The 22,160-nt window shown below is 42.1% G+C and overlaps 1 protein-coding gene across 5 annotated transcripts in view; it reads left to right on the top strand.

The window, feature by feature from the left end:
- SMAP1 (small ArfGAP 1) overlaps window positions 1-22,160 on the top strand; it is a 656,078-nt gene that overhangs the window by 168,320 nt on the left and 465,598 nt on the right. For 3 of the 5 annotated variants that reach the window (XM_029595644.1, XM_029595646.1, XM_029595645.1), the window contains exons 2-3: window positions 10,355-10,488; window positions 16,006-16,194. In XM_029595644.1, coding sequence (XP_029451504.1) covers window positions 10,355-10,488; window positions 16,006-16,194 — 323 coding nt within the window. The remainder of the gene's footprint in view (window positions 1-10,354; window positions 10,489-16,005; window positions 16,195-22,160) is intronic. The other 2 variants (XM_029595647.1, XM_029595648.1) reach the window with 1 other exon arrangement.

Below are 22,160 nucleotides of genomic sequence, written 5' to 3'. Positions count from 1 at the left end.
CACATACTCACATGTCTATTTTCTCTCACACATACACTGTCACATACATACACATTCATGCTCTTATATCCACCATAACCTCTCGCTCTCACAGACACTGACACACTCTCAGGCTCTAAGACACTCTCTCCCCCTCCACACATACAAACTCTTACTCCCCTGGATTTTCTTATACACACTCATGCTCTCACTGGCTCCCTCACATACATACAAACACACATACCCAGCAAGATTCCAGTCATTCTCACACAAACACACACACACACACACTCCCATTCATTTTCACACACACACTCCCATTCATTTTCACACACGCACGCTCCCATTCATTTTTACACACACACACACACACACACTCCCATTCATTTTCACACACACATGCTCCCATTCATTTTCACACAGGCAGGCACCTATTCTCACACATACAAAACCCCATGAAGACACCCATTCATACACATGCACACACTAAAGGCAGACCCCCTCTCTTTCTTTTGCCAGCAACCTCAGAGCCTCTCTCATTCCTCTGCTGCCACTGTCACTGCTATCGCATGGCTATTGGGGAGGCGCTGATTTCTGCTATTGGCACTGAAACCCATTCTGCTGCCTCCTTTGTGCAGGCCCCGTGGGTTTCCACTTCCTCCATACTGATCTCGTACATTGTGAGATCCGCATAGAGAAAGTGCTACTCTTACACATTCCCAAAGCTTACATGTGCCAATCAGTAAAAAGTAATTTTTTTTTTTTTTACCTTTGCTGTCTGATCTTAGTTTTCTAATCGGTTGGTCACAGGCTTTTTTGTTCCACCTTCCCTTTCTTATTTTTTTGCTAATTCCTTTTATTTTGTCTTTTTTTCTATTTCTTTTCTCTCCATCTATCTTCTTCCCTCAAACACACAGTCAGGTTCTCATTCTCACATGCTTTCTCTCTCTGAAACACACACACAGGCTCTCACTGTCACATGCTCTCTCTCATACAATAATTCATACACACAGTCTCTCACTGGCGCATGCTGTCTGACTCTCACACCCACAGGCTCTCTCTCACTCCCACATGCTGTCTTGCTCAAGCGCAGGCTCTCACTGTCACATGCTGTCTTTCTCTCACACACAGAGGCTCTCACATGCTGTCTCTGCAAACATTCATGTCCTCACTCCCACACAGTCTCTCAACTCACTCTCACACACACACACACACACACACACACTCTACAGGCTCTCAGCCTCTCTCTTGCCTCTGGACCTCCTCTTCACGGGTCGCCTCAGGATGGACTCTGCAGCGGCCCTGATCTTCTCGGGCCGCCTGCAATGAGGGATCCACGGAGGCGGCCCTGCTACTGGGCCTCTTCCTCTTCTCAGTCTGCTGTGACTTGAGATTCTTGGAAGACTATAAACACTGCTCCTCTTCTGCACACGGCTGATGCTCCTCCTCCCTGTCCGTGTGGCTCCAGCAGGAAGGAGGAGGAGCACCTGCAGGTTTGGACGCAACCTTTTTCTTCGGGCTGTGGTGACATGAGCTCCACCAGGTCCCTGCCGATCTTCCTGCTATGTGTGTTTAGCACACAACACAGCACAGCGGTAGTTTACTGCTCAGCCGCTAGTGGGATGAGGTCCACCGGCGGCCGCATTGGCTCTCCCTGACCTCCCCTCAGTATACCAATGCTCGGCACCCCAGGCCCAGGCCTAGTTCGCCTAGTGCTTCCACCGACCCTCAGCACATATATCACAAGAAAAAGACTACTAACCACTTACCCCTCAGACTTCACAACATGTTCTGTACTGAGCAAACACACTTGTGAATTAGTCATTCACATCCAATGGGGGCAATATCCTGTCTTTTAATTTGATTACCGTAGTCGAAAGAATATTATGGAAAGACTCCTAAGCTTTAATGTAATCCTTAGCTATTCTGTTATGCATATGTATGAATCATAAGAGGATTGCAAGAAATTTCTGATTTCATCAAGTGATGACTTTAGTTTGCTTAGCCTGTCTTCCAGCACTGAAGAGACATTTTTAGAGATTTCTTTAATTAGTTCTTCTTGATTCCAAACTATTTTTTCAGCTTCTGACATCATCTTTGATTCTGTGCCTTTACCTTTTCCCTGCTTAGGTCTCAAATTTTTTTGTTGTCTGATTTCTCTATACAAAAGTAAGTTTGGTTTCCCAGTTTGGTCACAGGATGTCCGGATAATGTTGAACTCAAGTAAAAATAGACAGATGACTGTCTCTCAGCTCAAAAAAAAAACAAAACGCTGATAAAGTTCAACCCCTGTGGTCCTTCCATGAAATAGGATCTCTCAGCCTGCCTGCATTATTGGAATTCCGTTTGTTCTAGTCTATAAAGTTCGTTAACATGTGACCATCTGAAGAGGGGATGTGAAAGCTGGTAGACATCTTTGCATTATGCTTATGTTGGTCCAATAAAAGTATCACAGTATATAAAGAAAAAAGTCACTTGGTAAGAGTTTTCTGATTTTTTTAAAAATATAATGGAGATGCTGTGATTAGATGAGGAGAATGACTGCTGACCTCATCAAGATGTCATCAGTGATACCTTTTATTAATAACATATTTCTACAGAGATACAATACTTCTTTCACTAGTGCTGAAGTGGCTATCTCTGGTTCTCAAAAGCCACAAACAGGCCTATTTTTCAGAATATCGTTAATGAATATGAATGAGAGATTTGCATACACTGCCTCCATTATATGCAAATAGATCTCAAGCATATTCATTGTGACTTTTCTAAAAACCAGACCTGTTTCTGGCTCTTGAGGGCTGGAGTTGGTTACCCCAGCTCTAGTACACACAAAATGGTATCAAGCCTGTAACCTTACCATGATAGAGCAGAACTAAAACATAAAGAAAGCCTTTTTCTGGCCACGCTTGAATCAGTGCATCCACTAACTCCTTCCTCTGAACCGAAGAAGTTGAGCACTTTGGCATTACTGTGGAAGGCCATTGGATCTATCATTGGCTCTCCCCACTTGTCTACTATCACCAAGAACTCTTATTTTAACAGAAAACACTCCCCTGAATCTAGAAAGTTCTGGATGAGAAAGTCTGCTTGCACATTCTCTACTCTCACTTTTTGGGCTACTGAAAGAACCCTTACATGACTCTCTGCCACTGCATCAACTGGGCTGCCTCTTGTGCTACCTGCAGACTTCTGGTCCCTTCTTTATGATTCATATATGCCACAGCCTTCATGCTGTCTGATAAATCCTGACCTCTTGCCCCTTCAAAAGAGGGACAAAATGCAAGAGCACGTTCCATAGTGCTTTTCTCTAAGCAATTGATCAACCACCTAGCCTCCTCTGTAGTCCAGACACCCTGGGCCATCTGACCTTGAAATGCACTCCTTAACCAAAAAAACTGACATCTTTTGTCACTGGGATCCACAAGGGAGACTCCCACTCTACTCTGACTTCCAGTTTCTCGGGAATCAGCCACCGAGACGAGCTCTTCCTGGCCCTCTGTGATAACACTAACCTCTTGGTCTAGATTTGAGACTTTGGAGACCATCTGCAAATTCTTCTCTGAGGGAGGGAAGTATTACTAGCAGTGTACGTCAGGATTTGATCCTTGGATTGGTTCGTTTCAATATTTCATGAGGAACATAACAGAAGAATTGTTAGGAAAGGGTTGTCTTTTTGGTGATGTTACCAAAATCTGCAACAGGGTGGATAGCTAGGAAGATGTGGAAAACATGAGGAGGAATCTAGCGAAGCTCAAGGAATGTTCTAGAGTCTGGCAGCTAAGATTTGTTGCTAAACAAAATACAGAATAATGCATTTAGGATGCAAAAACCAAAGTAAGAGGTACAGTATTGGAGGTAAAATTCTAAGCATGAAGAAGAGTGAAATCTTGGAGTGATTGTATCTGATGATCTTAAGATGGCCAAATGGGTGGATAAAGCAACAACAAAAGCCAGAAGGATGCTTGACTGCATAGGAAGAGGAGTGGTCAGCAAAAAAAAGGGAGATGATATTGCCCCTGTGTAAGACCCTGGTGAGACCTCATTTGGAATACTGTACACAGTTCTGGAGATTGCACCTTGAAAAGGCTAAAAACAGGATAGTCCATTCAGAGGATGGCTAGTAAAATGATCAGAGGTCTTTGTTCTAAAGCATATGGGGATAGATTTAAAGATCTAAACATCTATACCCCAGAGGAAAAGCGACATAGGGAAGATATTGTAGAGACATTTACATATCTCAAAGGTTTCCATGCACAGCAGGTGAGCCTCTTTCAATGGAAAGGAGGTTGTAGAAAGAAAGGGTTGAGGGTGAAAGGGGGTAGAAAGAATAGTAATGTTAGGAAATTTCTTTACAGAGAGGGTGGTGAATACTTGGAACGGCCTCCCAGTGGAGATAAAAACTGTATCTGAATTCAAGGAAGCATGGGATAAATACAAGCAAGTCTAAAGGGATGATAAGAATTATAAAGCTGGATTGCTTGGGTTGATAGGCAGACTGGATGAGCCATACCATCTTTTTCTACTGACATGTTTCTATTTTTCTATAGCAAGTACAATGCTGAGTCAGTCCAGTGGTTCATTGAGCCCAGCATCTTTTTCCGGCAGTGTCCAATCAAGGTCACTTGGAATTGCCTGGCACAAGTTAATGGAAATTTCCCTTCCTTGTTGCTCATTCCCAGATGTTAAGAAGTGGCAATCCTCATGCTTGCCCAGCTAATAATTGTTAATTGACCTATCCTCTATAAACTTGTCAAAACATTTTAAAACCCAGCTATACTTTTAACTTTGACCACGTCCCCTGGCAGCAGATTCTACAACTTCATTGTGTGTTGACTGAAATAAATTATTCTATATTATTATTCATTAAGAGACTGTGTATAAGCAAATCAAGAATTATTTTTATCATGTTTTGGGTTATTATGAAATAGAAATAAATATCATGGTTGTAGTATTTTTTTCTGGATTATGTTTCTAAATAGCCAAATTCTTAAGACATGGTGTTTGTAGGTATGTATTTTGCTAGCAATGTTTGAGTATAATTAAAGTTTTATATTTTTCCAGCCAGTCATTAAAGTAAATATTCTCTAGTGTAAGGGGTACAAGACTCAGACTCTGAAAGGTGATATGCAAAGAAAGCTGCAATAGCAAAAAGACACTTCTCTTCCAAGAGAGGGCATTAATAAATCAGTGTTCAGTTTAGAGCATTCAGTAATATCTAGGTGAAGATGAGCCATTCTCAGTTCTTTATTTTCAGCTACTATTACAGAGAGAGTTCTGGTTCCTGCTTCTGTTGGGATACCACTTGTTTCAATGTGGATTACAAGAAACTGACACATCATTGCGATAGCATACAGAACATATCAATAAAACATACATTTCCCTCTCTCCTCCTCTCCTTCTGCTCAGTTATGCATCCTCCTTCTTTCTCATCTTCTCTCCTTGGCTACCCTCTACTAACTCACCTACTGTACTCCTTTTATCCTCTCTACCACCACTCACCTGCTTGGTATGCTCACCTACTCACTGTCTCGCATCCAGTCCCCTGGTCAGACCACTCACTGATCTCCACCACCCTCTTGATGAAAAAGAGCCCCATCTCTAACCCCTCCCAACAAACATTCCACTTTAGGAGACCATGCACCCCTGAGGTCCTCAGCGAACATCTAGCAAAAGAACTTCTTAACCTAGATGTCTCAAACCCCAACTCGGCTCTTCTCTCATGGCACAATATCACAGAATTGGTAGCCCACAAATTATGCCCTTTATCTACCAAAAAAAACAATCGGACACCGCACAGGAAACAACCATGGTTCTCCAATGAACTCCGGAAACTTAAACAAAACCTTAGACAGAAGGAGAACAATTGGCGTAAGGCCCCCTCCCCCGGCACACTAGTGGCCTACAAATCAGCCCGCCACTTCTACAGGAACTTCACTCTACGAACAAAAAGAGATTTTTACGCCCTCAGAATCCACAACCTCGTATTCGACGCCAAGGCCCTATTCGCCTATGTTTCTGATCTCACAAAAACCACTACCCCGCCCATCCCAGACGACCAAGCACAAGCTAAGGCCAACGAACTGGCAACCTTCTTCCAGAGCAAAATCTCCAACCTTCTAACACTCCTGCTCTCCAGCTCTACCCCAACTCCTATCTCCATCTCTTCCTCAAACACCGGAGCCTTACTTGAATCATTTGATCCGACTTCCGCCCTAGAGATTGAATCCCTAATAAAGAGAATGAAATCTTCTACCCACCCCTACAACCAAATCCCAACTAAACTGCTCCTATCGGTGCCAGACGCCATTTCCAAGCATCTGGCAGATATCATAAACTGCTCGCTGTCACAAGGAATCTTCCCAGATGCTCTAAAACTAGCCACACTCAAACCCCTTCTTAAGAAACTGAACCTAGACCCCAGGGAACCTAACAATTTCTGCCCCATCTCCAACCTGCCTTTCGTTGCCAAAATTATGGAAAAATTAGTCAATACCCAACTATCAGACTACCTCGAGGACCATAAAATACTCCACCCAACTCAATATGGATTCCGCAAATCGCTAAGCACAGAATCCCTCCTCATTTCCCTCACAGACCACCTCATCATGTGCTTGGACACCGGACACTCCTTCCTCCTAGTTCTTCTGGACATCTCGGCGGCATTTGACATGGTGAACCACGCCATTCTCCTAAATCAGCTAGCTGACATCGGAATAACAGGAACCGCCTTCAGATGGTTCGAGTCTTTCCTCAGCAACAGAGGCTATAAAGTCAAAATCAACAATAAAGAGTCCCCATGCATTAGTTCCCCACGAGGACTACCTCAGGGCTCTTCCCTGTCTCCCACCCTCTTCAATATCTACTTTCTTCCCCTCTGCCAGTTGCTTACTAAACTAAAACTGAAACACTACCTCTACGCCAACGACGTGCAAATCCTGATCCCTATAACAGAATACCTTTCAAACACACTTAAGTTTTGGAACAACTGCATACAAGAGATCGACCTCCTCCTCACTAGCCTAAACCTGGTTCTGAACGCTTCTAAGACGGAACTCCTCCTTATATCTCCCAACCATAGCGAGAACCTTCAACTGACCCACAACAACTCCCTGGTCAGCCAAGCAAGAGATCTGGGAGTTATAATTGATAACCAGCTAAATCTAAAGAAGTTCATCAGCCAACAACCAAGGACTGCTTCTACAAGCTACAAGTACTAAAGACACAAACTGCTTCTATACTTTCAGGACTTCAGAACTGTCCTCCAGGCCATTATATTTACCAAGTTAGACTATTGCAATTCGATTCTACTGGGTCTCCCCACTTCCTCCATCAAACCTCTGCAGATGCTTCAAAACGCGGCCGCTAGAATCCTAACAAACTCCAACAGAAGAGACCACATCACACCCATCCTCAAAAATTTGCACTGGCTACCTGTAAGCTTCAGAATCCTGCACAAGTCTCTCACCATCATTCACAAAGCCATTCACAACCAAATCCCTATCGATCTTCCATACCCACTCACAATTCACTCCTCTTCGAGACCCATCAGAGAAGCCTACAGGGGATCTCTACGCGCCCCACCAACCAATTCCACCATTCATGCAGCCACCAGAGAACGAGCCCTCTCGACAGTGGGGCCAACCATCTGGAATGCATTGCCCCCTGATCTAAGACAAGAACCCTGTCTACTGACGTTCAGAAAAAGACTCAAGACTTGGCTGTTTCAACAAGCCTTCCCTTAATTCCGGCCCATCTCAGAAATAGTCATATACTAATGCCCTTTTTTCAAATGCTTTCCTTCATCGATATTGTAAATGATCTATTGTAAATGAATTGTTATTGTTATAGTTAACAAGTTATCTTCTGCTATTGGCTTCTATCCTCCCCAGTTCCAGTACCCCTGTTTTATTGTAACTTTCCGCCTTCTTCTATGGGTCTGTTAACGTTAGTGCCCTTCGTTCCTTGTAAACTGATATGATATGATCTGTATCATGAATGTCGGTATAAAAAAGCACTAAATAACTAAAAATTTCTACCATGTCCCATACTCATCATAGGGATGAACATCAACTCCATTCTTTCTGGAACCTTAACACTTATTCTTTGTCCTTATACTATAAGCAAAGAATTGTGTAATCTCACATAGTGAATATATCAAGATACTTTGCCTATCATAATTTAAAACAAATGGAAAAGTGCATGCAAACATGATACAATGGTGCATTTCCCTTCCTCTCAACAAGTGAGTTGGCACAGGGGATGGACAATAGAAGCTATCAGGGAACTGTAACTTAATTGCTTGATAACTGTTAGTCCTGATCTCCCTTGCCAAATTTCAGCTAAAGCACAGTTTGCCATGTCTATCATGCATATTGATGGACAGACTGACAGATAGATTGATAAAGCAACAAAGAAGGCTATCTAACCAAGCCGTGGAGGCAATAAGTTGAGAATTAGAAGCCTAAATATCCAAATTTTGGATTCTTTATTGTAGAATTAAATAGCTTTAAAATAGCCCGACTCAGGCCGAGTTTCGCCCTCTTACAATGGGGCTGCGTCAGGGGCTCAACTTCATCAATTAAAAATTCTTGATTATTCAAATAGAGTGTATATGAGAGGCATCAGATGGTCTCTGAAGCGTGGTGTAAGTAAATACGGTGCTGTGGTCACTTAACAATATTGCTGTGGTAGGTATACCAAACAGAGGCGATCAATGCAAACAGCAAAGGTAATTGTAAATGTTGCCATAGAATCTCTTAACTTTTTTTGTGCATCTCAAAGCAGTGATTCTGCAGACAGCTCGAAGAGGGCGAAACTCGGCCTGAGTCGGGCTATTTTAAAGATATTTAATTCTACAATAAAGAATCCAAAATTCAGACTGACAGATAAACACACCCTCAAAAATGGATGCTTTTTGCTGTAACGAAATGTGGCTAAACATCAGAACTAAAATGCACCTCACTACATAGACATGCCTTTAGCAGATGTCACAAGAGTTTATCTTTCTGTAAGACAACAAAAGGTCATCTCATCATATAGCTCATTTACTGAGGTTACATATCCAGTAGAGATTCCCTCTGAAGGAGGTATGCAAAGTAGATTGGATGCTTCAGAAGAAAAAAGGCAGAGATGGAAAAATTTAAGGGGATGGCCTTGTGTTATATTGGGACCAGAGCACATTGTTTTAAAATATGTTTATGAAAAGGGTATTTATCTATACAAAAAGAAGTGCATCATGGAAATTCATTAATACCAAAGTAGTCTTATACTTACCTACAACTTAGGGAGGGTTTGTATGAAACACACCATCATGATGAGTCATTTAATATATTATTTGAGCTCTAAAACTTGATGTATTTCTCTTCTATCTCATATTTTCTTTTCCTCCACTTTCAGGGTACATATTTTATTGTAAAACATTCTGGTTGATTTTTCTTCCATTTTTTGATATGAGCTAAGAATTTTTCATATCTGTGTTTATGCTTTTTATACCATTTTTATGTCAAACGAGCTATATTCCTATATTAAGGGTGTTTTTAAACACCTGTTGTATTTACTTTTTAAAATGTTTATTTTTTCAAACAGATCTAAAATTAAATGCTTTTTTGGAGTCTCTGTTGGCCCATGTTTCATTACTAATTAGATTTGAATATTTGGTCATTTACATATTTTATGTATATATTATTAATTAGTCCCAGCCAATTATTATATTGTCAGGCTGAGGCAGTGTGATATACATGTATATGAAACTTAAGACCTGAAATAAAAAAGATGCTTTGCTATGCAAGTATGGCTTAAACACTAGTTTGTTTTCTTTTTAGACCAATGATCTGGATAAATATATGCTGGGGATATGTAAACGTTTGCAGTAAATGATTCATATGTGGTACAAATTTAAATAAAAACTATTTTCCTTCTCATCCCCACTAACCCTTGCCTTTATTGCAGCGAATCAAGGGGGACTAGTGTATATTTTGAAAGAGATTTTGCACCCTTAATAAGAGACTTAACATTTGTTCTATGAACTTTCCTGGGATTCTGGACTTGAATGTGCTGAGTGAAAAGTTTCTCTCTCATAAATTAGCCTCAAACAGGTAGACAAGTGTAGTTAAAATTACTGGGGGAGAGATCGAAAAAACATTTACTCTCTTCATGGGTGATTTATAACCAGTCAGAGTTAGCTCGGAGACAAGTCTTTCTTCCTAAGCTGCTGCTGTCAGTCTTGGTTCAAGCTTTCACGTATGTGTGTGTGTTTGTATCCATCTTGGTTAACTGAATTGTTGAACTGTTAGAGGCAAACTTTTTTTTTTTTTTTTAATATTATTTTGTTTTCCACAAATGAACTAATGATTTTTTTTCCTCTATTCTGCTTTAGGTCCAAGATGGGCTTCCTGGAACATTGGTGTGTTCATTTGCATAAGATGTGCTGGAATTCATCGAAATCTTGGGGTTCATATATCAAGGGTCAAATCGGTCAACTTGGACCAGTGGACACCAGAACAGATTCAGGTAAAAGCAACTTATTGTAAGTTACAGTGTTCTGGCTTAAAGTAACTATATTTATAGGCCATTTTCATGGAGGTATTTTTGTGTTTAGTAAATATGTTGAGGTTTGTTTGTTTTTTTTGATCTGGCAGTTTCCTCCTGCTCCTTTTATACAGCCTGAATCAGGGCTGGGAATCTGGTACCATGAGCCTTCATGCGCAGTTACCTGGGAATTTTTCCCCCATTTATATCCCCCTCGAAACTCCCTTACCCATTATACCTAATCTGGTTATTGCAGTGACAGCCCTGGGCTGGGGGCCATGCACTAGGGCTCTGATCCGAACCCTGCAATCATAAACCCTGGATCTGGCAACCTGGTGTCACCTTTTAAGAAATGACTATGATTCTCTCTCCCACTGGCAACTGTGAATGCTGCCTCCACAGCATCCCCAGCTGATTGGGAAAGCGGAAGACCCAACTTGGGGATTGAACTGGGGACTTTCCACATGGCGGTGCACAACACCTACCAACAACTACCGGGCCAGCCACATGCGTTAAGATTTTATAGAACTGCTTATGTTTTAGGATTTGCTTTCTAAGCATGTATTCTCCAATATTCCACTGGATAGCCCCTACCCCACGGTGTTTTAAGCTTCTTTTGCGCAGACCGAGGCAAACGTGCAAGTCAAGCAGATGAACTTCTTTCCATTTACGGATCTCTCCATGTCCTCTGACTTCTAGTTCTGTCTCCAGCATGAGGGGTACCAGTAAAATGCTGGTGCTACTTACCAAAAGCCCCCCAAAACAATTTGGCGATGTAATATCAAAGGTAGCTGGACACACTGCCATTTTACAAGGTTCCACTGTGCAACGACATTGGTGCAATGCCAGAGAAAAACCTACTGCTATTGTAAGTGGTCATTATGTGTTGGGATTATGGGTAGTTGGCTGGGAGAGCCATCACTATTGGTGCAGGCCTATTGTGCCAGCAATGTGGAGAACATAAAGAAAAATAAGTCACTGCCATTAATAACAGTTCTTCTTCATACAGGGAAGCCAGTTCACACAAGTGGGTTATGCACTCCAACCAGCAGATGGAGACTGAGAACATTGAATCACTGATGTCATCACATATATAGCTCTGCATAGATGACAACCTGCCAGTATTCTCTGTCTCCAGCAGATGGTGGACATGCATTCTCATACAGACATGGGCTTGCCAGGTATTGGGCAGGTTTGAAGGCGCTCCTGAGGTGAAAGCAAGGTCTTACTCCCTCAGAGAAAGCCCAGTATTTAAAAAAAAAAAAAAAAAAAAAGAGAGAAGAAGGAAATAAGACTGGGAGATTTTGGGGAGGTGAAGGCTGGTGGCCCTCTTCCTCACCATTTAGCGCCTGCAATTGAATAAGGGTAAGGAAGCCCTGGGCTCAGTCTTTTTTTTCTTCTATCTTTTTACCCTGGTTGTCGTCCTTCTCTCCTTTGTTCAATCGCAGGTGTCTGAGATTTCAGGGAGACTTCACAGCAGCACAGCTGACTGGGAAAGTTTTTAGTGAGGTTAAAAACCCCCCATTATCCTGATCTCATGCTTGGAACCGCAATGTTTCTGATGGTGGGGGAGGTCACTAGCTTGGAGAACGAGTATGTTTTTTTGGCAGCCTTTGAGGAGTGTAAACAGTAGCAGCAGTGTGGCACGAATATGGCAGGCACCATTTCAGGAGCGGCAGGCAGACTGCATTCAACAGAGCTCTCAACATGGTGCCAGGCAGCCATCGCGGGAATCGTCATACAATATATGGTGCTTGTCACATGAGGGCAATCAGTCCAAAACTGTCCCTCAGCTTGTGCCAGAGGTGTTTGGAGGCATAGGGAGAAGTGCCTCCATGGGAGTTTATCCCTGAGGGGGAGGGTCACAGATGCAAGAGATGGGGGAGACTGCCACCCAGGGAGAAGGGGGATTTAGCTGCGCCTTCCCAGGTTGGGGAAGAGCTTGTCCTTCCTCTGCTACAGCCTATTTCGCCTGTACCCACTGGAGGGAGTTCAGAAGTGATTTTGCCCCTCCCTGCTAATGGGCATGGACCTCTCAGCCCTGTCTTGGGTTGAAAGTTTTAAGGACTTGCAGTCCTTTTGCAAGGGGCAGGATGATTTGCGCTTGGGTACCCATGGGGGAGGTCTTGCTCCAAGTCACTCACCTTGTGGGTGGCCTCTGCTGCTTTTCCATCCAATCATACTAAACTGCAAAAGGCATGCAGGGGAGGACTGGAGAGAAGAAGAGGAAGAAGACAGAGATCTGTCTGAGGACTCTTGGGAGAGTTTGGTTCTTCTAGGGCAGACACCATGGAAATGGCATTGGAAGAGAGTAAGATTCAATTGGATGTCGAGCCACATAGAACTATCCTGTGACTCTTCCATTGGGAAGGGTTCTCTGGGCTGATCTCGCAGATGCCAAAGGCGCTAGGCTGTGATGGGACAGCTTTGGATACTACTAAGATGCAAAAGAAAGATCCTATTATGGTCAGCTTGCGGAGGGCTTCCTGCTTTTTTCCCTTTCCACGAAATGGTACAAGAACTGATAGATTTGGAGTGGAGTGCTCTGGAGGCAATTTTTAAAGAGGGACGATCCTTGGCAGATATTTACCCCTTGGACCCTAAGGCATGGGACCAGTTGCATTTTCCAAAGGTGGATGCAGTGGTGTGCTCAGTGAAAAACGGACCACCATACTGGTGGAAGGTGGAGCAGCCCTGAAGGATGCCCAAGATCAAAGACTGAGGCTATTCTGAAACAGGCCTATGAGGCAATGACCATAAATTTGCAGATTTCCACTTGCTGTTGTATGGTAGTGCAAGCCAGTTTGCATTTCATACAGGTTGCTTAGGAAGTGTTGGGAGTGGCCACTGTCAGAGACATGATTTCTTATATTTTTGTGGCTAACGAGAAGAATATGTCTCCTTCAAAATGAAATCCCAAATAATCTTCCCAGAAACTGTTAAGTTACTTATATAAATTTATAAGCTGTTTACTGCAATAGGTGCAGATAGTATATATGTTCACATAAACTCTAACATCATCATGGTAATTAGTACAACAGGAGAGCAATAAAAGAGGAGCACATGGAACCAAAGACCGGCTGATGTTCAATAAAGCCATCATTGTCAGTTGTAAGAAAAATCAAAACCTCAGGATAGCATGGATTGACTATAAGAAAGGTGTAACAATCCAGTACAAATTAATGAGAGAAAAGATCAACAAAGTGTACTATAGGAAATGGATACTGAAAATTGTTTTAATACACCATAGAACAAGCTACAATTCATAAATCAAGTTGTAATCCCTGCACTTTCATATAGCTTTAGCATAATAGACTGGTCACAAAAAGATCTCGACCAACTGGATGTAAGAATAATAAGAACCTCCTTCATTTCCACCCGCTAATCCAGGGGTGGTCAGCTCCGGTTCTCAAGAGCCACAAGTAGGTCTAATGTTTAGTATACTCAATAAATATGCATGAGACAGATTTGAATGCACTGTTACCATTGTGTGCAAACGTATGTCATGGTTATTCATTGTAGGAATCCTGAAAACCAGGCCTATTGTGGCTCTTGAGTTGGCCATTCCTGAGCTAATCTATATGAACCAGTATATGCCAAGACTGTACATCCCAACAGCTGAAAAAGGAATGGGTTTATATAGAAATGTTATACATAGAGAGCAGCAATAATAGGCTTCCAGGTATTTATAACATCATTGACCAGCACAAATATTCAAAATGTGTTGCAGTACAAAGGTAAATGGCCACAATCTGTCTCCCTTCTTAAAATTGGATAAACATTCCAAAGAAAAGGAGGAATGAGTGAGATTCTACCAGCACATATGGAGAAAGAAGCAACACAATTTGCAAAACAAGAGAAAAAAATCTCTTTGGAAAGCTAGACTAGGAAACAAGGGGCAAATGTGCAAAAACAGTGAGAAATACAAAACTACGTACTTCAGCAACCACATGTAGATCAAAACTTGATAAAGGAACAGCAAAAGAGAGGTGAATTTAAAAATAAGGATGAGAGACTGATAACTGCACTGGACTATAGACAAGATGGTCCCCTGAAGATTGAGGAGGTTCCAAGAGTCAAAAAGAGAGTGGATGAAGTCTCGCTGCACAAAAGTAGGGATAGGGAAATGACAGGTAACTACAGACCTGTTAATCTAATTTCAGTAGAAAGCACAACTTTGGCAACCCTACTAAAGAAAAAGATACTACTGCACATTGAAACAAGTAAAAAGCAGAATATTAAACAACAAGGTATCACAATCGAAGATCCTGCCAGACAAATTTGGTTGCGTTCTTTCATAAGCTGACAAAAGTGGTGAATTGGAGAGATGCAGTAGATGAGTAGATGTTGCCTATCTGGACTTTTATGCAAAACCATGGCAAAAGCCATACTGAAGATATTGGTAGTAGGTCAAAAAGTTGTAAACTGGGCGTGGAACTGGTTTAGTTGCAAGATGTAGAGAGTGGTGCTAAATGAAGTCCATTCTGGGACCAGTTCCTTTCAATATCTTTGTTAGTTACATTGCTAAGGAATTGAACTGGAAACTGTCAAACAAGAAAAACATCTAGGAGTAATCACCTCAAATGACTTCAAAGCAGATAGTTAATGTAATAAAGCAACTGGGAAAACTCAGTTAAACAAGTACGCTCAGTTAAATAAGCACTAATAAAATGATACAAGGCCACCAATACAAATGTTACAAAGAGAGGCCTAAGATACTGGAGGAAAGAAGGAAAAGGGATATATGATAAAAACATTTAAATATTAGAGTTCCATAAACTAGGGGATATTTGGGAAAAAGCCTGCTGTGAAGTTTGCCTTAAGCACATCTCCTTGCTGCCTGGAATAGACAGCAATTGTTGATTCACAGAAAGCAAATTTCATTGTGGACAATACAGGTGCACCAGAATTTTCATTTAAGCGGGTATTCTCCATATAAACTTTGAAGGACTGATGTCAAAATTTTAAAATGAATCCGAAATTCAATTGGAAGCCAGCGTGCAGACAAAGGGCAACCAGAGATTACCTGAACGGTGTATTCATTAAAATCTGCAGTGGCTCTTGAGGACTGGAGCTCAATAACAATTTCTCATCTTATTGGAGCATATGAATTAAAGATCATCTTCTGTTACTGCAGCATACTTTAGCTTGATGTTTTGAATCTTTCTCATTGTAGAGATCCCTACTAGGAACAGGTGTAGGAGCAAGCTATTTTTGTTTTGGGAGGAAACATAATAATTGTAGTGAGGATGTAGAGCTCTCCCTTGTAGACGAGAGTATTTGGTAATTTCCTCTGGTATATAGTTTTGTTTTTTTTTTCCAGAGGGAGTATGTCCTCTGTTGTTTTCTGTTTGACTCTTAACTTCTCCATAGAGACTTTGATTTTAGATATGGGAGTTTCTGTCCACTCTCCCTATCCCTTTTATATATTTATGATGATTTATTTGAGTTCAGAGTACCCAGGGGACTCAGTTACTTTTGTTTTTCCTGTTCTAACAGCAAAAGGGAGAGGTCCCTTTACTGAGAAGGAACCTGTGGATCTTCAGTATCCAAAGGAGTGTTGACTTACAGCCATCCAGAGAAGGAGAGAGGAATTGGGATGGATCCCCTATAGGGCCCATGAATATCTATGGTGTTTTGGAGCAGAGGAGTAACCAGAGTATCATTCTGATACTTGATGCCAGTCAGGTACTGTGAGGAAACTAGAGTTCAGAGGAGAAAACCATGTGAAAGCAGTAGGAGATAAATAACTGTATAAAATGGATTTCAACTTTAATATTTCACCAACATTGGGAGGGAAGCATTAACTTGCCCTGTACCAATGAGATGGGAGGAACAGATTAAAGACTGAATTAATTGGCTTTAATATTTTAAACTTAAGCAAGTCTGAAAGAAGTCACACATTTTTTTAAAGCATTTATAACATAAAAAAAAAAATGAACTGAATGGCTGTAAGGACATTTTATCATTTTACAAAATCTCAGTAAAAGTATTGGAAACCAAAGTCAGCTTCCAGTTTTTTTGGGGTTTTTGCTGCAAAATGTTAGTTCTTATCAGTGGTCTATATATGAACTGTGAATTGGGAATTAAGTATTGCAGTGCAAAGGGCCTTGAAAATTTAAGACATTTTAACAGTATGGAAAGTTTACTACTTGAAACTGTATTTTAGATATGGTCTCTGGTTCCTCTGTCCTGGGTACAGTCATCAATATTTTTGATCCTTTTAAATATCCTTCTTTGAACCTTTTAAATATCCTTTTTCTATATGGTGTTTCCATGGAAGAAGAGTTCTCTTTCTTATTTTCTTTGGCCTCAAGTCCTTTTTAGTAAGGCTTTATCAGTAATGATTTTTGCTACACAATGTTGCATCAGGTTTACGTCTGTAATATCTATTGATGATCCCTTTCTGCAGGCTCTGGCCTCATTAACATTGCTGATCATACATTTTATGTTGGATGCCAGATTTAATTTAGGCTGCCTTTCCCTTTTCTGGATCCCAGCATACTTATCCATCACAATTTCCAGGACATCGGCTATCGGCTCTTCCATCTTCATCTTGACTCTTGCTTCTCAGCCAGCTTTGCAGTGATCTCATCATCCTGTGTTGCCCCCTCATTATTTACTGGTGTCTCACCTGTTGCAACAGTTTAGCTGTTCTGGCAATCGTCTGTGGATCTCCTCTTTCTCTTTCTCATCACTCAGCTTTAAGGTGATATCACTTTTCTATCTTTTTTTGTTTGTTCAATTAGAGGTCTTAATTTTATGTCAGTTGCTTTTTGCAGCTTTTCCTTAGATAGCACTACTCTCTCAGTTTTTGGTAGGCTCTTTTCATACCCTCAATTTAATTTTAGGCTTTCTATCTTCAGGAGTCCCACAGCTCTTATATTTTCTCAGTTTTTTCATTAGGTATTGTGGTCTGTCTCTTGCTGCAGTGGGTCCATGGCTTATAATTGCACCAAGGGTGTTGTCTTTATCTAAAGATTTTGCTTAGTGGAGAGGCTATGAGCGGGCACCTTTTTATCCTATGTGGCTAGTATACATTCTTCTTTTTGCTTTTTTTCTTTAATGTTAGTGGTTGCCTTGTTGAGATTTGGTCTAAATTTAATACAACTAAGTGAGAGTTATTGACTCTGTTCCATTTTTCTCACCCCCTATACCCTGTCTGAGACTCTGAATAGTTTACTATAGCTACTATAAATATGCGTTTGTACTTTTTCCTCCTGCAAAGTTTAGTCAGAGTGTGCTGTTGCAGAATTACTTTAGTGTGTGCCAGTTGGCTGGCCTGATGGCTCGGTGGCAGTTAGATGCACTACTATGTGGAGGGTTCCTGGTTAGATCCGATCTTCTACACCGCATCTCGGCTGGGGCTGGGATGCTGCAAAAGCAGAACAGGGGAAAAAAAATCCCTGGGGAGTTATAAAGGAATGCTCATGGTTCCAGGATCTCGGCGTTGATTCTATTTGAGTTGGAAGGAGGAGGAGAAAGGCGAAACTATTGGGGCCTAGCTCCAGGCCCTGCCCTCAAGGATGTTATTGCTGGGCCAGCATTGACCTGGGAGAGTTTATGGATTTCACTTTACTTGCCTTTCCAGAGTCTCTGTGCTTGAGGGATGCTTGTCCCAGCTCTCAAGTCAGCGATGGCCAACTCCAGTCCTTAAAAACCACAAATGGGCCTGGTTTTCAGGATATGCCGAGCGAATATTCATGAGATATTTGCGTACAATTTAAGTAGTGCATGCAAATCCAGTAGTAGAGAGTGATCTAATTAATCTGCAGGAAGTCTGTCCACAGGGCTATTCTTTTTGTTATAGAGCAAGAACTATGGGATGGGAAGGTGGACTGACAAAATATCTTCTCAGATTTGGTTAAGATAGAGTTGGTGACTTCCACTCAATTGGGAGATATCAAATGTTTAACTGCAAAACTTCCATCTCTGAACCCCATGGGCCTATTAGTAGAAGGAGGTCTCCCAAGGCCTCAGGAGGTGAAGAGAGGAGACTCTGCCCTCACTGCTCTTCAGGGCCCTCTCCCTCCTTCTCACACCACTACTACTACACTATTAGGGTAGACTCAACATGGCTAGCTGCTGCCTGGTACCATCCCAATTGTCCTACTTCAACTGAGGCCCCTTAAGGAGCTGCCTTAGGTGAGCTCTCCCACTGGTGGGTCCAACGCAGAAGAGTCGCGCCAAAGGCATGCCCCTTCATGCGCAACTTCAGAAGCATCTGGAACAACACTTGCCTCTGCTCTGAGTCCATGTCCATCCACCTAACAGATTTTAAAAGCGTTGCTCACTCAAAAACGACCCAGTATACTCGTATGTGAGCCGTGCGTAATTGACACAAATGTTAAGAAACCACAAAGTACGCGTGTACATACCTGTGTATGCATCAAGAACAAGGGGGTGGGAAAAGGGCGGGGCATGGATGTTCCTGGGCAGGACCAAGAGTTAAGTGTGTAACTCTGAATTTTATAAAAGCTGACCATTGCACACGAGTTGGTGTGTTACTGTGTAACTTTACTGCTAATCCTGATGAGCAAGTCGGAAGATCTCGAGTTTAGGGATTTCAGCATAGCATGAGGGTTCAGGGTCAAGTGGGTGGCTTAAAGGATGAAGAATCAGAGGGGTCTTCAAGACTGCTGAACTACCATATATACTTGAGAGGGGGAGAGAGAGAACACTGTAGAAGAGACAGTATGACACTATATATAACACTAATCACATCCTCTAGCAATGAATTCTAGAGCTTAATTATTTTTGCATGAAAAAGAATTTTCTCCATTTTCTTTTAAATGTGCTACTTGCTAAATTCATGAAGTGCCCCCTAGTCCTTGTATTGTCTAAGAGTAAATAACCGATTTACATTTATCTTTTCAAGTCCTTCATTCCCTCCCCCATGGCTAGGGTGCAAGGGTCTGTAGTACACCAATGTAACACCGCACCCACCCTGAGTTGAAAGTGCCCCTCTTACAGTGGTAGGTATATATAGTGTCATATTCTCTCTTCTACAGTTTGTTCATTCTTTCCCTCCCTCCCTCTCTCTCTCTCCTCTCCCACTTGTAAGGACATGAAAAAAACATTTTCCCCCCTGTGTGAGCATATGCAAGTAAAAGCCGCTAAAGCTCTGGTAGCAATACACATGGGACAATTACTCGAGCCACCTCTTAAGATCATGAACACAAATATGCGTGGCAGGGGTATTTTAAATGATACACTCATATATGTGCACATGGTATAAAATTGCAGCATATCTCTGCTCGCATGCCAATACCTGTGATTATGGTTGCATGTGCATTCTTTTTAAAATTAGCCAGTAACTGTGTAACTATCTGATTACAAATCCAATAGGGATAACTGCTATGGGGATTTCATGTTTCCATCTGAACCCTGCAATGTCTCCTTGGCCAGAAGTTCCCATGCATGTGCACTGAGCTGTCTACTCAACCTGGAACTCTTCATACTATCCAAACTGTAAGCTACCCCACTATCTAGAAGAGAGAAGGAAAGGAAAAAAATGATAATAAAAAACATTCCACCCCTAAATTACCTAAACAGTATCAACAGCATAGTCTAGTGTTTGGTGGAGAAAGTTTGCATTATCTTCACTACTAAGACCACGTAACACCACCAGAATGTGCCTTAAAAGGGTCTCTCTCCCTCTACAGGTGACTTGGGGCAGAAGAACCCCTCAGCTACCCAATCAGCCTTGCACAAGGCATCTCTTTCTAGTCATCTTGCAATACTAGAACTGCCCAAACTTACATAAAACTCTTCCTTGTTACTACGACTTGATCTTTTCAATGCACAATCAACAAACAAATCTCACCACATCCTGAACCTCATTAAATAGTTCATTCTTCACATCTTCTGCCTTATGAAGACCTAGGCAAGACAGAGTGACACTGTTACCCTCGTTCAACTTTGCCCACCTGGCTATAAAATACGCCACACATCCTGAACCATGTGTTATCAATTCTTGATCTAGTTGCTGTCGAACAAATAGATAAATCTGACTGCCTAGTTTTAAGTGTCCAAGGTAACAAAGGACCTAAACTTGTCCTGATCTACCAGCCTGCAAGTAAGTTTAGGGGTGCAGGAACCTGTTTACTACAGGACACTTCCAGTTACCTTCCCACTTTACTTCACGATCCTAAGTTCAGGAAAAAGATAACGTGTTCTCCTTAGAAATAGACTTTTATTTATCAGATTTGGCAGGGTTTAGCATTTAGAAGATAACAATTCCTGTCTCTAACATCCTGGCCACTAAGCACCAATTTTCCCTAAGAAAGTTCTGTGTCATGGGTGGTTGCAAGCATGCCATAAACCTTAGCCAGCTTAATATATTAATACTTATGGCTAACTTACTTCCCCTGGTCCCAACTTCAGGCAATCTCCCTGTTTACCTCTGCAGCAAGCTCCAGCTGGAGAGCTGGAGAATATGGGCAGGGAAGGAGACTTGCTTCTGGTCTGGTACTGGCAGAGCTACCAGCTGTCTGGGGGTTTGCTTTCTGGGTCCTGTACTGGTAGAGCTGTCAGACTGCTCTCGGCTCCCTGTTGCCTCAGGCTTGGTTCCATCATCAGACCCTGGGCAGGGCCTCCCCTCTCTCCAATCTCCTGGCCACACCTTAGTGTTCTCCCTCCTCTATAGCAGGGGGTGTTGGCCTGCTTCGGGTCTGCTCTTTCTTTCAGGGTCCCTCCCTTCTTCTTATTTGCCCCCTTGTCTTATACTTTCCAGCTGATAAATATACATAAGCTTGTGCATAATCATAGTGGGTGGAGGGTCTTTTCCCCCTCCCCATTTCTTTCGGGGGGGGGGGGGGTGTCCTGCCACGTCTTGGACCGAAGCCAGTGGATCACTTGAACTCAGGCTCTCTGCCCTCCATCAAGTTATATGCCAGCATTAGTGTTTTCTCTGTCTCAGACTGCCCCCCTTCATCCAAGGGTGGGGGTCTTTCTGACCTTTGGAGTTTCCTTGGCCAGTCCATGACTCCTGCTTAGGAGTTTGTGCTGCATTGTCTCTCATCTTGGTCTTATTTACACAGGCACTTGATAAACATCCTTCAGTGTAAAGTTCTCATCTGTGCAAGGTTTGTTTTCTTAGCTGTGACAGTGTTTTGGCCTGTCAGCACACTGGTCTGCATAATTCTTTGGCTATTATGATTCAATTTGGTACTTTCAGTGATAAAACATGGGATATCTCCAAGCAATCCACCAGACACTCACCCAGCCTCCTTTCTAAAGTTCTCAGAATTCCTCTGTGACATGGCCACTCTATCTCACTAACTTGTAGTTCTAGGAGACTTCAACTGCCATGCAGAGTATCCTTCCATTGGCAACACAGCTATCTTCTGATGTAAAATGGATGATTTCAAACTCACTGAGTTAATCAAGGTTTCTACTCGCAAACAGGCCACTCCCTAGACCTAATCTTTCATTCCCCAAACATCAATCTTGCCACCAACACTATAACAGTAGACCCAATCTCATGGTCAGACCATTACCTCAGCCACCATTCCTATCCCAAAGCAAAAATGTTTTGCTTTTGCTCTAAAACCATCCTCTAGGAACCTATCCGCCATATAAGCAAAAGTATTGAATGACTCCTCAACATTCTGGAAATTTTAACTACAACCAACCCACCAGAAACTTTAGTC

Source organism: Rhinatrema bivittatum, chromosome 3, assembly GCF_901001135.1.
Source record: "Rhinatrema bivittatum chromosome 3, aRhiBiv1.1, whole genome shotgun sequence".
Classification (NCBI taxonomy): Eukaryota; Metazoa; Chordata; class Amphibia; order Gymnophiona; family Rhinatrematidae; genus Rhinatrema; species Rhinatrema bivittatum.
This window is presented reverse-complemented; position numbering and strand designations above follow the sequence as displayed.